The following is a 16,187-nucleotide window of genomic DNA, read 5'->3' as shown; positions in this document are numbered from 1 at the left end:
ATCCTTATCTCCTTAAACTTATAGCCAAAAAACTTTTTGTAGTTGGCTCATGATTTATAAATAGTGAAATTGATTTCAGTATATTTTTGGATTATAGCTTATAATTTATAAACTGAACATTTAAAAAAAATGTTTTTTTTTCGAAGTTTGTGGTTTGTATTCAATATGCGCTATGATATATGCTATGCTAATTTTATTGAATACGAGAGAGACGGAAATGGCTATTGATGCTGATCAAGAATATAAGTATATACTTTATGGGGTCGGAAAGGCATCTCTCTACCTGGTCCATACATTTTGGCGACTTCAGTGTGGTGCATGGTAAAAAAATTAAATGATATAGCGTTTTAATTACTGGTTGGTTAGCATTCACTGAATGGCCCGTTATGCTGCCACATGTGCAAACATGCCAAAGGAAGATAATTGACTCGCAATCCAGTTTGATATACTGGTACATTTTCAGTGTCAAATGTGAATGCATGTTGTCGCACATGTCATTCTAGCCCCACACTCCTGCGAAATCGAAAACCTCTGCTGTTGCATCAATTTCACGCCGAGTTATGTGCACGTTGGATTTAAAGTTGTCGTTCTAATTTATCGTTTGTAGTTTTGTGTACTCTACACACCACAAAGTGAATTCCCCCACACACACACACAAAAAGATAGAGAGAGAGGAAGAAAAATGCAGATTTCAATGCAGTAAGATAGAAAAATTCGGACTGTACAGATTTTGACAATTGTGAATGAAGGGCAATCAGAATATTCGGGTGCAATGTTGACAGGAATTAATTTGTATTTCCCTTGTCTGCAATTGCATTTGGTTTTCTAATTACATCTATCTACACCCACGCATCGAAAACAATTCTCTTCTTTAGAGCCGATAAATTTTGTTGTGGGCCAAAAAAAGTTGTAATTAAATATATATAAATGTAGACAGTACAGTTTCAGCTTTATACCATTGTTGAGGGTATTATAAAATGGGTATGATGTTTGTAACGCAGAGAAGGAGACGCTTCCGAACATATATGTCCTTCTGTGTCTTAATGATTAGCATGAGAAGCCGAGAGTCGGAATAGTCATATTGATCTGTTGCAAGTCAACTTCACGGCCCAATTTGAAAGCTATTGGATAAATCCTGAAATTTAACCCTAGAGAGTCAACGTTTTTTATTCCGATGAAAAAAGGGTATCTTAATTTTAGTAAGAAGTGTATAACGAGCATAAGATGGTCCTCCTACAATCTTTCTATAGGATATAAGGAATGTCACTGTTCATGACTTTGCCATTGGTTTGGGAGATATATAATATAGTGGTCCGATCCAACTGAATCCGAGATATACAACCCGTGCAGTATATACAAGCCCACATTCAAAATTTTAACTCTGTAGCCGTCAGAGGGATGGACGGACATCATGGTACATCATGGCTATATGAACTCGTCTTGTGGTTCTGATCAAGTATATGTATACTTTATATGGCCGGAGATGCTTCCTTCTATGTAATGCACACTTCTGACCAAAATTAATATACCCTTTTTGCAAGCGCATAAAAAGTAAGCTTTAACTTAATACGCAACTCAACAGCTTAAAGCCTAAAAAGGTGTTTTATTTGAACTAGGCGCCAGCTATTTCCCGATTCAAGCAATCCGATGTCTAAAATATTATCAGTGGTTTTGTGGTAGGTTATTGTAAAATGGAGAGGAAGTAAGGTTAATAAGAAGTCTGTCAGAATAAGAAGGTAGGCGAAGATTAGGGTCTCAGCTAACACATGTGATGCGGACTTGAAAAATTACTTTTGGACCGATTCAATACTACGCTGGTGAACATCATATTGAGGATTCCTCACTGAGGAGTAATATCAGTGTAGGGGGAACTAACAAAATGTATAAAATCTACGTTACGTGGCATTCATTAAATTCTTTGGTCCAACGTTTTATAAAGCCAAAAAGACATGATGCTTTGCTGACAACTATAAAAATATATCAAGATTGAAGCAAGGTTTTAGATCAAACTAACGATTAATTGATAACACGCGATCCAATAGATCAGGCTGACTGGTCTACTGAGAGCAGTCTAAGAGAGCATTCTGAGGAATTATTTACATGGCACCAATCACAGAATGCATCGATTTCCGACTGCAACTATGATTGCAAATCAGGATTATTCTATGAGTAACAAATCTTGACATCATTGGCAAACACGAGTATGAACCAAGACCAAGGGTAAACCCAGGACCCAGGTGACTACCTCGGGGGACACAAGAACAAAAAGAAACCTTTTGAGTCTTACCGATAAAAAATGAAAACGATATTGTAAGGAAGTAGGGTTAACCAAATCAAAAAATGAGGTAAAAAACGCATATTGTTAAGTGTTGTAAGGAAAAGAGGATGATTAACTGGATCGAAAGCATCAATTTGAGACCCTTTCTAAAAGCCATGTCAGTTCCATGCGGCCTTTCATAAAGCCATGCTGACAAGCAGAAATAGTGGATCTACATAAGTAAAAAAGGAAAGACGTAATAATTTTCTCAAATAGCTTAGGTATTTTAGAAAGTTTAGCATTTTCATGGTGGTTAGAAATATACATACATATAACAGAAAAACCTACCATAAAATGACTCGCTACATGCCCACTGCTCCAGCATGAGTTTTTAGATCGTTCTTCGAAGCTTTTTATTTTCTATGACCCCGTTAGACAATAAAAGAGCAATAGAAAGTTGCAAGAGTACACAAACTTCGGCACGCCTAATGTCGGCCCATCTTTCTGGCTAAGTTGCTGCTGGCAACTTAATTTTTTGTCTGCAAAACATTTGACTTGCAAAAGATGTTTGTCTTTTCCATGACTTTTATCCCTTTTTCCCACCGCACACACCTATCACAAGCAGATGGCATTAAAAATGTAAGCGTTTTAATATTTAATATTACGCATACGACATGTTGTGCCAATTTGTTCTATGTATGTGTGTGTCTGTCGCTTTGCCTGACATTAAAATGAATTTTCAATAATTTCGTTGCTGGCTATGTGCTGCTTGGCACATATACATATGTATGTATGTGTGTACATCAACACACAACCACACACACTTTGGAACTCAGTCGGCGATAGAGTTGGCCACCAACAAGCACTTAGCGCCTAGACTGAGGCAAGCAGCTAACAGGGACCAAAAAGCACAGGAGAGCAACCCTGACTCTTGAACTCCCAAAAATGCCATTTGTGAAAATCTAATAAACAGGGAACCGCATTAAATTTGACGCTAACGGGATGGGCAGAACAGCAGCCTGAGCCAGAGCAGAACCAGGAGCAGTAAGCAAACGCGTGGCAGTTGACACGGGACATTGGTTGGCTGAATTGATGCCACCAAGAATTTATTAAAATGTACATTACGAAATAAACTTAACTTAAAACTATTTAAGTTGCTTTAAAACGTCTTACAATTTCGAACGCATAACATTTTTGATTGTAGACAAGTAGCAGATATACTGACTAGATACGATGGCTACATCATGTAGCTGTCATTTAAATATTTGATTGAGTGTATTCAATACTGCCTGCTCTTCGGCAGAAACTTATTAGACATAGTGATTTACCGACGAATAAAACAAATTATAATTTGTAAGTAAAATATGAATATTATTTTCATATACCTACAAAATAAAATAAATTTAACAAATTTTTAAATATATTTTAGAAAATATTTTAGAGCAAAATATTAAACAGCAAAACGGCTAGAAAACTTAAAAATATTCTTTCTTTGTAAGTGCCAACTGTATAACACATTTTTGGTGTTATGGGATTTACACAGGATACGAAGGCCATGGTCGTCACCGTTACCATTGCCGTTATTATCGTCGTAATGCTCACCACATCTCTTATATGTATATGTAAGACTGTATGTATGTATGCTTGTAGTTTAGACCGAATTAACATATCACAAAAGCCGCAGCAACCTTGGCTCTTGCGTTACCTCTTACTCATACTCGCACTCGCACTTGTACTCTGCTCTGCTTGACTTGCTACTTTGAGAATGCTGTGGGGAAACGAGAACTGTACCTTGAAGCAAACTCATCACAGAAAAACAGAGGCAAAGACATACATGTTCCATATAGGCCTAGGCGACGGCAATGGCCCATTGACTGGGATCACACTGACTGCAGTCAAGTTATGTGACGCGAATGCTCTGTGTTGGATTTTGGCGCTTGCCACTCCTCGCTGCTCTTGGATGGCATTTTTGTCGTCATGGTTCATATAGCATTTTTGGTGCTTTGGGAATTTGAATGTCATGATGGAGCTCCAAAATGCTTAAATAAGATGGAGGAAATCTTGAAGAAAACTTTAAAATTGAGCCCATACACAAATAGAATGGAAAGTCAATGAAACCAACCAAACAAAGACTACAAAAAATCATTTCCAATCGTTTTTCAACAGTTCTACCACTTTTTAATTTGTAAGATAAGAATCAATTGATTCACCCGCCGAGTCTGTTGATAAGAAAATATGTTTGAAAACAAAAGCTGACAACCTGATAATCCTTTTTTGAACCGATTTGAGCTCTTAGAATGGCATATTGAAGGTAATAGAAATAACTAAAGAAGTCGTTCCCTAGACTACCATAACCATGGCAAATTAAAAAATTGTTGATTTTCTTTTAAAAAGCGTTCTTTTTGTCAACCTTTTGAATAGACCAAAAATTTTTGACACAATGCTGAGTTTTCCTTGTCATGATGGTTCTTATTTATTGTTAGTCTAAAGTAAATGCTGATTAATGAAAATTGGAAACATATTTATTGGTTATAAACGAGGTGTTCCCTACTACATAACGTGCCTTGATGCCTAAGAGTCCTCATTCATTCTTCATGGGTTGGCAGCTCATTCGTTTATTTGTCTTTTTTGTTTTTCATCTGAAACAAAAAGCAAAACATGATTCATTGTTTGCGATGAATGCAGGTAATATATACTGCATATACTACTATATGTGAATGTATATGTCTTTTTCACCTCTCTTTGAGGTAAGGAGAAAGGTGGAAGATTTCAGTCGTCCCTTGCTTCATTTTGATTTGTATTATTGTTGGTTTTCTCCTCTACTTCTCTTTTTCCTTTCTCCTTGTATCCATGTGTCTTGCCTGCAATTTTCTATGTTGTTGTAGTGTGGAGGCAGACAATAAAAAGCATTTCATTTGAATAATGTGAAAACATTTTGTTAGACACTGTCTCGTTTTTTATTTTTCTTTTAAACTGCTTTGTCTATCGTCATTTCTTGCCGTCTCTTTCTCACTCAATCACATTGCCTTTGTCTTCATGTATGTGTATATGTGATTGTAGCTTTTGATTGCCCAATTGATAGCAAAGGACAGACAGGAACACTAGAAGAGAATATCATGGCCATTGCGGGTCATTAGCTCGAACAAAAATTTATCAATTCGAACAAAAAAAAAAGAGAATAAACATTCATTTAATATATGCGCTTCATTAAAAAGTAGGTATATACTTCCAATAAAGTGGAAGTGTACTTTAAGTTTATTGCATATCGCTCAAACGTACGGCACATTACACGGCAGATACCGGTAGCTTCAGCTATCCACCATATACATACATACGTATGTAACTGCATACAGTACATGAATATTAAACTAACTTGAGCCTCTTGAGGTTAAATTGCAAAAGTCAAAGTTTATGGGTTCCAACTGAAATGTGAAACAATAGACTATGGATTAGGGCAATCGAAAAGAGAAATCAACTTAATTGTAAAAGCATACTCTATTAAATTTGCCCCGAATAGAGTTTTAATGGGCTTTGTCATCAGAATAAATGATTGCAATTTTTCATAAATCAATTTTTAATTCACCATTAATTAGATAATTTAGATATTCATAGATCTGGATCTAGATTTTGGTCATTAAAATTACACTACTGCAATTGATGTTAATAACTAATTTGAAGCAGTTCAAGTTAATAATACTTTCTTTTTTAGGTTTTAGGAAAGAAAAACTCATCTCTTATAAGCTTTCCTCAATCGATATAGGTAAGACCAGGCCCAAGTATAAAACTTTTCGACTGCAAAACATTGGCATAGGTCTATTGTTTCACTGTTAGGATGTTTTGACTTCTCCAATCGACAGTTGTTTGCTTAATCACATGACCTTTTTAATATCAGTTCAATGAAAGAAAGTTCGACAGCATAATTTGTAAATCAGTTTTTGTATATATATAAATAGATAGTATCTATATATAGATAAGTATCTAAATTATGAACGATAGTCCCAGCCTTGATGAGCAACGTGAACGTATCGATAATGCCATGATCAATGTGATCGATGATTTAGATCGCGAGCATTTACGTAAGCTCCAATTAAAGATGCACGCCTGTGCCATCAGCTGCTGCTCCAATCCAGATGCCAATGCCGATGCAGTGCAACGTTGTGTGGATCGTTGCCAAATCCCATTAACGCGCGCCCGCTGCTATGTGCAGCAGGAGCTGTCCGAATTTGAGTCACAGCTCGAACGTTGCATGCATACTTGTCGCTTGCATGAGGAAGTGAATAATAAATGCGATGAATATAATCTGGAACGCTGTTCGCTTGAATGTGTGGATAAGCATGTGGCCCTATTGCCCGAAATGTTACGTGCCATGCGAGCTGCATTGGAGAAGGGCCTTTAGAATTGCGATAAGCCGACTTTAACGTTAATACATAATTCTGCGCCACATCCGAGCCGTGTGTGTGTGTGTGTGTGTGTGTGTGTCTAAAACCAATTTTAGTTTACGTGAAACGTAAATCAAATCTGAAATGCAAAAAAAAACCACTTAAAAATAAAGAACCTAGTTTATCACTTCTTAAGCTAACAGCCCATATGTTGGTATGCATGTATATATGTACATCAGTAGATTCTTAACTATGCATTGGCAACTTCAATTAGTCGGACTTTTTTTCCTTTGCGGTAGTAGCTCTTAGCTCAAGCTCTCCTGAGGAGATCCATCGCCAACTCTGTGACATCAAGATAGACACTGTGAGGAGATTATCTCTGAGCCAGTGCAAGCTGATGAAATGCTGGACCCAGAATTCTTAACCAAACGGTAACTCATCTATCAGATAGCTCAACGTCAAGAACCTCCTTCGGATACAACATTTTCGGATATCGTCAATTTTCTAAGTGCCACTCAACGGGCTTTTAACGATTATGTTTCATACAGGCGGGCAAAATCTCATCCAAAAAGGACAACTGCCATTAATACTCGCGATTTTTCTCCCCCTTTAAACATGCAGCTTGGTCCTACAAAATCTCCACGGTCAAAACCCCTTTGCAAACTTAATGAATTTGAGGTTCGTGTTTTAAAATTTCTAAAGCGACTGAGACTCTTAAATCATGTTGCAAAACGTATAGTGGATGTTCTAGATTGCACCCCAAAAAAATTACAAGGCTTGAAAAAATTGTACAGTATAATGGATCTTCGTCCGGGTGAGCAATATGTTGATAATTCAGATGTCTTTAAGTATACAACCTATGATGATAGAGATGAATACCATGATGAGGACGATGATGACATAGTTCCCTATACAGCTGATATTAATGTAGTTGATGAGAAGGCTGGATTCGCAATTTTTCGTTTAATATTGAGTCGCTAGTACATAAAACTCATGTAAGAGCAATTTATATTGAAAACAACAAAGAACAAAAAAAACCAGAGGACCGGGGCTAACTTCGACCGCGTCAAATTTTGTATACCCTTGCAACTTTTTTGGTAACTCTATCCTTACCTATTAGCCATCAATGTGGAAGAACGTTTTATCTAAAAAGGCTTAAGCTTGAGAAAGAAAGGCCTACAATCATAGGAAATAACGAAGATATTGATCAAAGTCACTGTTTTCCACCGATCGTTCCTATGGGAGCTATATGATATAGTCACCCGATCTTTATCAAATTCGGCACAGTCATTAACATATATATTAAATTAAGAAATGTTTAATTTAAAAGCAATCGCGTTAAAAGTAACGAAGTTATTTACAAAAGTCACTGTTTTCGACCAATCGTTCCTATGGGAGCTATATGATATAGTCACCTGATCTTGATCAAATTTGGCATAGTCGCTTATAGGCGTAGTAAACTCTCTAATATTAAGTTTCACGACAATAGCTCATCAAATAACGAAGGTATTGAGAAAGTCACTGTTCGTGACTTGGCCGTTTGTATGGGAGCTATATTATATAGTCACCCGATCTTGATCAAATTTGGCATAGTCGCTTATAGGCGTAGTAAACTCTCTAATATTAAGTTTCACGACAATAGCTCAGAAAATAACGAAGTTATTGAGAAAGTCACTGTTCGTGACTTTGGGATTTGTATGGGAGCTATATGATATAGTGGTCCGATCCGGCTGAATCCGAGATATACAACGCCTGCAGTATATACAAGCCTACGTGCAAAATTTCAGCTCTGTAGCTCTTACGGTCTAGGAGGAGTTTGCGTTGATCCAGACGGACGGACGGACGGACGGACGGACGGACGGACGGACGGACGGACGGACGGACGGACGGACATGGCTAGTTGAATTCGTCTCGTCGTGCTGATCAAGAATATATATACTTTGTATGGTCGGAGATGCTTCGTTCTATGCGTTGCACACTTCTGACCAAAATTAATATACCCTTTTTGCAAGGGTATAAAAAAAAATATATATATATATATATACATATACATATGTATATACAGCTGCGGTGAAAATAATAGCACCATAGGATGTTGCGAAATTCAAAGTTGTAAAATTTAGCAAATAACTGATTTTTTTTAACCTAAAATGATTTTATTTAACTAATCGATCTATTAATATATTTTTAAAACGAAAGGACTCTATATTTCTTGAGTATGTCAAAATATATTCACTTATCATATTGGTTAGGTCAAAATAAGGCGGTAACAAAAATAGCACTATCCAGTCACAATGGCGAAAAAAATGGCGCTATATTGCATTATCCTTTCGATTTTGCTTCTTCTGAGAAAAACCGTTATAATTTTTGTTCTTTTTCTTGCTCTCCCAAATCATAGCGACTGTCAGTAAGGCAAGAGAATAGAAACTGCAAACCAAAATTCTTTTAGTCAAGTTTTACTGTAAAACAAAGTGAGCTGCTTGTTTTGGTGCTATTATTTTCACCGGCACTGTATATATATAGATAACTTGCTGTACGAATAACACAAGACTTACTAAATATCCTTTCATTATATAGCTAACTTTAACGTCGGAAAGTAATCCGATTTCATGAAATATCCGTTGAAAGAATACTTGCGATATTTACCCAGGTACCCCGAAATTGAAGATGTTCTTAGAACATAGTTTGTGACTTTCGTTTATAACGACGCTCAAGGGACCGACGTTTTTTTTTATCTAGTTCCAAACTGAAGGAGGAATGTCATTTTCGTTTTCAAGATCACTTATGAATGAGCTGCTGGCACTGACAGAAACATATACATCAGTTTGTATCGACGGACGCTACAAGCAAAGTCGTTGTAAGCGGACTCTATGTTCTTAGGAAGAAAGAACATTAGTATTTGTAAAGACTATTTTAAGACGTATCAAAAAGACCAATCAAAAACAACAAATCAACAATGAAAAGATTCAAGTAGCGAATACACCAATTAGGGGATAATTCTAACTCAAGCTGGATGTAGTCATCCGATTTTTAGAAAATTTGTCAGGATTTAGAGATTATTATGCGTAGCTAATAATTACATTCAAGAAGTCTGCGCGACGATTTTAAAAAATTTTTTTTTTGTTTATTAATTTTTGAAGAATTAGACATAAAAAATTAGTTTTCAAGTAAACTATCTACATACATCTGGACATTTGAAAATGATAGATTTATTAGTTGCAAACAGATTTCGGTATTTCATATCTCTTAGATGGCATTGGCAAATTTAACAAAAACAAACAAACGTGGGTGGGGGTGAAATGGGGTGAAAAGCAAAAGAAGAAGAGAATAAAAGAGAAGCAACCAGTTGTATGTAGCTGCCTCTAACGGTAACACATCAACATTCAACTGCAGACTCAGGCCCAGACTCAGACCCAGTCCCAGACCCAGTCCCAGACCCAGTCCCAGTCCGTTGCCGAGTAATGTGCCAACTGTTGAGTTTCCTTCCGCTTCCGCGCGCTCCTCACACACCCACGCACGGTGAGAAGCAGAGCGGAGAGAGAGAAAATGAGAGCCAAACAGAAAATGAGAAAGCATATGGGCCATAATCTCTCTCTCGGCAAAATTTAGCCGGCATATACGTATATATCCATATTGCTTACAGGTGTTTATACGTAAAGCTTCGGCAAAAATCCAACAAACGAAGGTCTCTGAAAACATTCGTCGAGAACAATTTCGGCTCCATTCGGGCATAGTTCGGCTACTCTCTGCATTTGGCGAGCATGGCTCTGGGTGTCTGTGTGTGGTGCTTTTTTTTTTTTGTTTTATACTTTATATTCCTGCCGACATAGGGCCTTCGCATCAGTTTCATTTGAACGTTCGACAAGGCGCGTTGTCTACTAAATAAAATTTCAAAATAAAGGAACAACATTTTCTTACACCAAAAAAAAAAAAAAGAAAAAAAATTTGAAAAAAAACACACACACACATAAAACAGCAAAACAACCAAAAACATAAAAACCAAAACAAAACCCTTCAAATTAAAAATCAACAAAAAATGTGAAAATTTCGACTTATTTGTTTTGCTGTATTTAATCTTACAAAAACAGTAAAAGTGCCAATGGTTGATTTTTTTGAAATAAAAATTGAAAATTAAATAATCAAAACCAATCAAAATTTAATTGAAAGCTAAAACAAGTTATTGGTGTATTTTTTTCTGTTTTTTGTTTTTTTTTTGTAATTTTTTTTTTTGTTATTGTTTGTTGTGGTATTTGAGTCACAAAAATGTGCACACAATTTTCATTGGATTCGAACGACTGAAGAGTGCGTTCTATATAATTACAGTAAATGCTAACAGTGAGTACTCGTATTTATGTTTGAAACAAATTACAATTTTTCAAGAAATAATTTTTAAAATTCTTTGTTACATTTTAACGTTTAAATTGCTGACGAATTTCACGCGCGCGTGTATGGTAATATGCGTTTGAAAGTTATTCGGGCTGAGTTTTCTTGTTTGGGAGTTCTTAATTGGCCGAAACCATTTTTGCGGTTCGTTGTTTTAAGTTCTCCACCCCCCTGTTCTCTGTCTCATCATCATGCCAACTTCATTTCGACCTGGCTGAAAAGTTTTGTGTGGGGCTTTTGTGTATGTAACAAAACGGAGTTTTCACAATATTTGCTTTCAACGTTTTATGCTTTGTTCGAGTTACACAGAACAGACCGTAAATGATTTCCATAATACAATTCCGAAAAGAAACAACAACACTAATGATTGAGTAGGAATATTATAATGATAAACAGCACGGTTTCCTTTGCCATTTTAATTAAGAGGGTACAATTTGCTCCTAGGTACCGAAATTTAAGAAAAATGAATCGATTATTAAAACTTGTATAATGCACAGAAATGAGGATTACTGTTAAAGTTAGATTAAGTAGTTTTTATGTCAATTTTGAATAGTTAAAATGTTGAATGAAAGACATTATCCGGGCGTTCTACCAGGTCTTTTGCTAATACTGTAAAGAAATTAGTTTTTGAGGGTGAATGGTTTCAAAGGATAATGCATTAATTAAACAATTTTGTGCTGTTTGCTTTTTTTATATTTATTTACAAATTGAATCAAGATATTGCCATAATAAAACCTTTTAAAGGTTAAGAAAAAACAGTTAAATTTGCTGGTCTGATCAAAACTGCACTTAAATAACTACACTGAGTTGACTTTAAAGATCTAAGCTTACAGTGGTACCAACTTATGACGATAAGCAATAAAGCTGTGGGTAAATATTTAAAATCTGACCATTTAGGAACACAGTTTTTGTTTTAGCATACAATTTAAATAGCTTTATGATCATTAAAGTTCTTGGAAGAGGCCTTCATAATGTCAATTTAGTTGTTTTATAATGTCTGCTAGACAGTCATTCGTAGAATTTCCTTGAAAGCATTGGTTAATTTATTGCGTTTCCTAGAATGTACCAAGCAAGTTTTATCTGAAGTGTTAATTTATTAGCCGACGCTGCAAAATCAATAAAATTCTTGGTTGCTATTTGTAAGACAAACCATAAGTAGGTATATTAAATCTTTAGTATTCAAGTTTTCTCGCAAGTCGACTCTAAATAAAAGGGGATTTGGCATACTTGCATTTAAAGGAGTTTTGACATTGTTTGCCTGTGTAGCATGTCGTATGAGTAATATTGGCTAATGACTAAGGCTTGCACATGTAAACTTGAAATATTGCAGAGATTATCTTTTTAGTATATGCTACATAATCGTGTGGCATTATCATAACACACATAAAGCTCCGCATGCGTTTGGTTCAAAATCAAAGATCCCAAAAAGGGATCTGCTGGTGTGAGTCACGCGCCAAAAGCTGTGCTGCATTTTTGCACCACTTCACATATTTCTACATCCTCCGCCATTGCCATCGTCATCTCTTACACTAAACGCAGCGATTAGCAAAAGGACACGTACAAAGGGAACCATTTACATATGTGTGCAAGCGTGAGTGTACGAGAGTATGCTACTCTCCCTCAGTGTGTGCGTGTGTGTGTGTGTATGTGCCTGTGTGTTTGTGTGTGGGTGTCTTGCTTTGGTTAACGAGGCAAACCAAACAATGGCAAACCTGTTCACTCAGGCTGTGGCTTTTCTTGCTTTTGCTGCTGCCGCTGCTTCATGGCCTTTTTGTTCTTGTTTCATATTTGCCTTTTGAATTCTCATTCAGTAGGTAAAAGCCAATTCGTTAAAAATTTTATTTAAACAAGAAATAAAAACATTTTCTTGGCATATTTTGCATAAAAAGGCTTAGCTTGCTTCAAAATGTCTAAAACTGAAAACAGACTCTGACTTAACTAGTTAATTTCACTAATTTTGATCCGAGGACTCAAACATTTCGAGTGCTTAAAAAACTAAGAATCAGAATTTGAAATGAATATGAAATTTGAAATTACATGCATACATATATCGAATGTTAGTGAATAACCACACATCGCAGAATTAAAAATCAGGACTAATTGGTTTAACTTAAGCAGCTAAGATAAAAGGGCCGGCATAATGATGCCGCATTTTAAGTATAATTACTTAACTTGTTATAACTGTTAGGATATACTCGAGTCGTTCACCTAAAAGTTATATAGAATGGATAGGAAAAGTTAACAACAAAATATTCATTTATTACAAATTCTAGCAAGGTGTTTGTTATTTGGCTAGTTTAGTTTAAGTAGTTACGGAAAGTGCTTAAGGGGACAAGTCTGAATAATAAATTATACAAAAATTATTATTATTATGAACATGTGGTCGTAATGGCTAAAATGCGTGTGTACCCAAATGCACAGCTGGTTAAAGTGTTTGGTGAGATTCAAGGAATTATAAAGTAGTTGTGGCCTTTAATGTTAACATTATTGTCAAAGTTCGAACCCGGAGCTAACTTCTAAGTTTCCAAACCCTTGACAGTTTTTTTGTCGACTGATGATTCCTATGAGATTTATATCATTTTGTCACCTGATTATTGGCATATTAATAAATAGGTAAATTAACTTACAAATTTCATGGCTTATGACAATCGCGTCAAAAATAACAAAGTTATTTATAAAAGTCTCTGCCACTGGAGCTATGTGATATACTGCCTCGATCCGGCCGGGTCCTGCAGCAAATGGAAGCCCATATGCAAAATTTCTGCGCTGTAGCTGTAGCTGCCGGGCGGAATGAACCCGTCTCGTTGTGATGACTAAGAATATATTTTATACCTTATGTGGTCGGAAATGCTTCTTTCTATGCGTTGGACGCAAATGAAATTGGGAAACTGTCTTAAATAATGAAAACTGAGAAAGCGGTGGATTGAAAATAGTTAGAGCTGAATGTAAAGGATAAACAAATCATATTTTTTATCCTGTTGAATTTGTACTTGAACTTAAAAGTCTGATATAAATGAAAACATTTGTTGAAAGTTGTTTACAAGACAATATTATTATTTTTCATTGAAAAAATATAAAAGTTTGAAAACATCCGACATAATAAAATAAAATGCGATGTTTAAACACAATTTCGATTGTTCGTCTTGAAACCATCCATGGAAATCGACATCACCAGCCAAATCGAATGAAGCAATACCATAAAAATCATCACATTTTGGTCTTTCATTCTTTCGCATTGTCTTGCTACCCTAAAGGTAGCAATAAAAACAAGCAATTCGCTGCCCCTGAATCATCAGATAGAGGTCGAGAGAGAAGGGCAGATGTTAAAAATATGTGCAGTTCATTTTGATTGCAGATTGCTAGTACTATGTGTGTGTGTGTGTGTCTACGTGTATGTAAAATTGTTCTCTTGTTATATTTTATGTCCTGTTTTTGTTCTTTACCCCCTTACATACATATACCCTTGCTAAATTCAATTAATAGAAATTGAAAATTAACCAAGAAATTGAAAACATTGTTAACCATATATCAATTGTTTTCATTCCATAAATCACCAAAACAAATTGTTTGATAAAACCTTTTGTTTTTTGATATGGGTTTTGTTTCATGCTTTGTCTGCTTATATCTATGTAACTAGTGAAAGAGAAAGAGAGGCAGACAGAAAAAATATGGAAAAAGGCAGTGAAAATGAGAATAAGCTTTTCATAATGCCTGATGGCAATTTAAGTGCAAAACAATGTTGTTATGATAACATTGCATTGCATTGTTATCATCATTCTCATGCCTCATACCCTCTGGCTTTCTCTTTTTACTCACTATCTGGCACATCAATCAAAATAGCCCTGAAATCTATAATCATCAGAGTTTTAGTTGAGGAGGCCGAGTTTCAATAGAAAACTTTTGCCCTCTTTTTGTGTTCGCATTGTTATTGGGAAATTAGCATGAATTTATCAATCAAGAAATTTCTGTACTCCGATTATTATTATCGTGGAAAAACTATCCATTTAAGTCTTCGTTTTATCATTATATCGGGTGGAAATAGATTTTTATTTATGTAGGAACTCGATCTATATGTGCTTTCAGGGTAAAACTTTATTATTATTGATTTGGTCAGCTTAAAATTAGTTTTGGATTTCAAAAAAATGGTCATTGCAGTTCCAGAAAGCATACAAATGTTTGGATTAAATAGACTTCTAATTAGTTTTCTGATTTGACGCCTTATGTTTTTCATTTTATTTGTTAGATGTGAAATATACAGACATACATACATAGATGTTCTTCTTTTTAAATGATTCTGGGATAAAACTTGGTATTAAGATAAAATGCGAAATTCATATGAAATACCACTGGAATGATCGGTCCAAAACTTTCACCACTTTTGCCAATTAGATAGTAGCCATGCATCATATCCCCAAGTTTGAATCAGATTATAGAAATGAAACTTTGTTCTATTGCTGCCAGCAGGCATACGTAATTGCTTGTATGGCTGCCACAGAACAGAGCAAGAAGACATTTTGTTGTTAGACACATTATGTGGGTATTCCCAAAGTTAGCTTCTTTGATATTTGTTTACTTTGGTTTACTTTCGTATTGTCCTGTTTCTGTTGTCCATTTGGGTCGTGTTTTTTCGTCGTATTGGTAAAGTTAAGTGATTGGCGATACGCGGGACTTCTACCTCTAGTTAGTTTATCAGGAGTCCGGTTCTCTCGCTCTCTATCTAATAATTCTCCCGGTTCATAAACATTTATGAGGCCGCCCCCCACGCACGTGCACACACGCACACATCTGCATAGATACGTCACTGGTTTTTCTTGGTGTACTAGTTGTGCTGTTTATGTTGTAGAAAAAGAATATCAATTCTCTCCATTTTATGCGGCTATTTATGCCAAAAAGACACATATCTACATACAAATGTGTGTATACTGAGATGGATATACGGCCACAATAAAGTGGCAGAAGACAACGACAACAAGCAGGTTGATGGCGAAGAGGCAAAATTAGAATCAGGTGATGGGGATAAGGAATAGAGGGAAATGGAACGTTGGCAACCCAGTTATGGGCCTTTAACAGGTCATAGCAACAAACCGAAACCAAACTGAGAACTGGAGGCCGAAAGTAACTAAAGTCGCTTTACATAGCAACCGTTCTCACATACTTCTAATTCTCCT

General features: G+C 35.8%; 2 protein-coding genes across 7 annotated transcripts in view; both read left to right on the top strand.

The window, feature by feature from the left end:
* Positions 1-6,097: 6,097 nt before the first annotated feature.
* Positions 6,098-6,664, top strand: LOC137579688 (protein FAM136A). Its single transcript, XM_068293456.1, has one exon. It carries the CDS (start codon positions 6,243-6,245, stop codon positions 6,651-6,653), a length of 411 nt encoding a protein of 136 aa, XP_068149557.1. The 5' UTR covers positions 6,098-6,242; the 3' UTR covers positions 6,654-6,664.
* A 4,157-nt stretch (positions 6,665-10,821) lies between these two features.
* Positions 10,822-16,187, top strand: part of rdgA (retinal degeneration A) — a 112,289-nt gene continuing 106,923 nt past the window's right edge. For 3 of the 6 annotated variants that reach the window (XR_011032884.1, XR_011032883.1, XM_068293460.1), the window contains exon 1: positions 10,822-10,971. The gene's annotated coding sequence lies outside the window, so the exon portion shown is untranslated. The remainder of the gene's footprint in view (positions 10,972-16,187) is intronic. The other 3 variants (XM_068293459.1, XM_068293457.1, XM_068293458.1) reach the window with 2 other exon arrangements.

The sequence above is a fragment of the Drosophila tropicalis genome, unplaced genomic scaffold (assembly GCF_018151085.1).
Source record: "Drosophila tropicalis isolate 14030-0801.00 unplaced genomic scaffold, ASM1815108v1 contig_761, whole genome shotgun sequence".
Taxonomy (NCBI): domain Eukaryota; kingdom Metazoa; phylum Arthropoda; class Insecta; order Diptera; family Drosophilidae; genus Drosophila; species Drosophila tropicalis.
The sequence above is the reverse complement of the archived record's forward strand: the minus strand, read 5'-3'. Positions and strand labels throughout refer to the sequence as shown.

Bases quoted from the DNA above. Each gene is read 5' to 3' on its own strand.
- LOC137579688 (XM_068293456.1), top strand. From the start codon at position 6,243: ATGAACGATAGTCCCAGCCTTGATGAGCAACGTGAACGTATCGATAAT.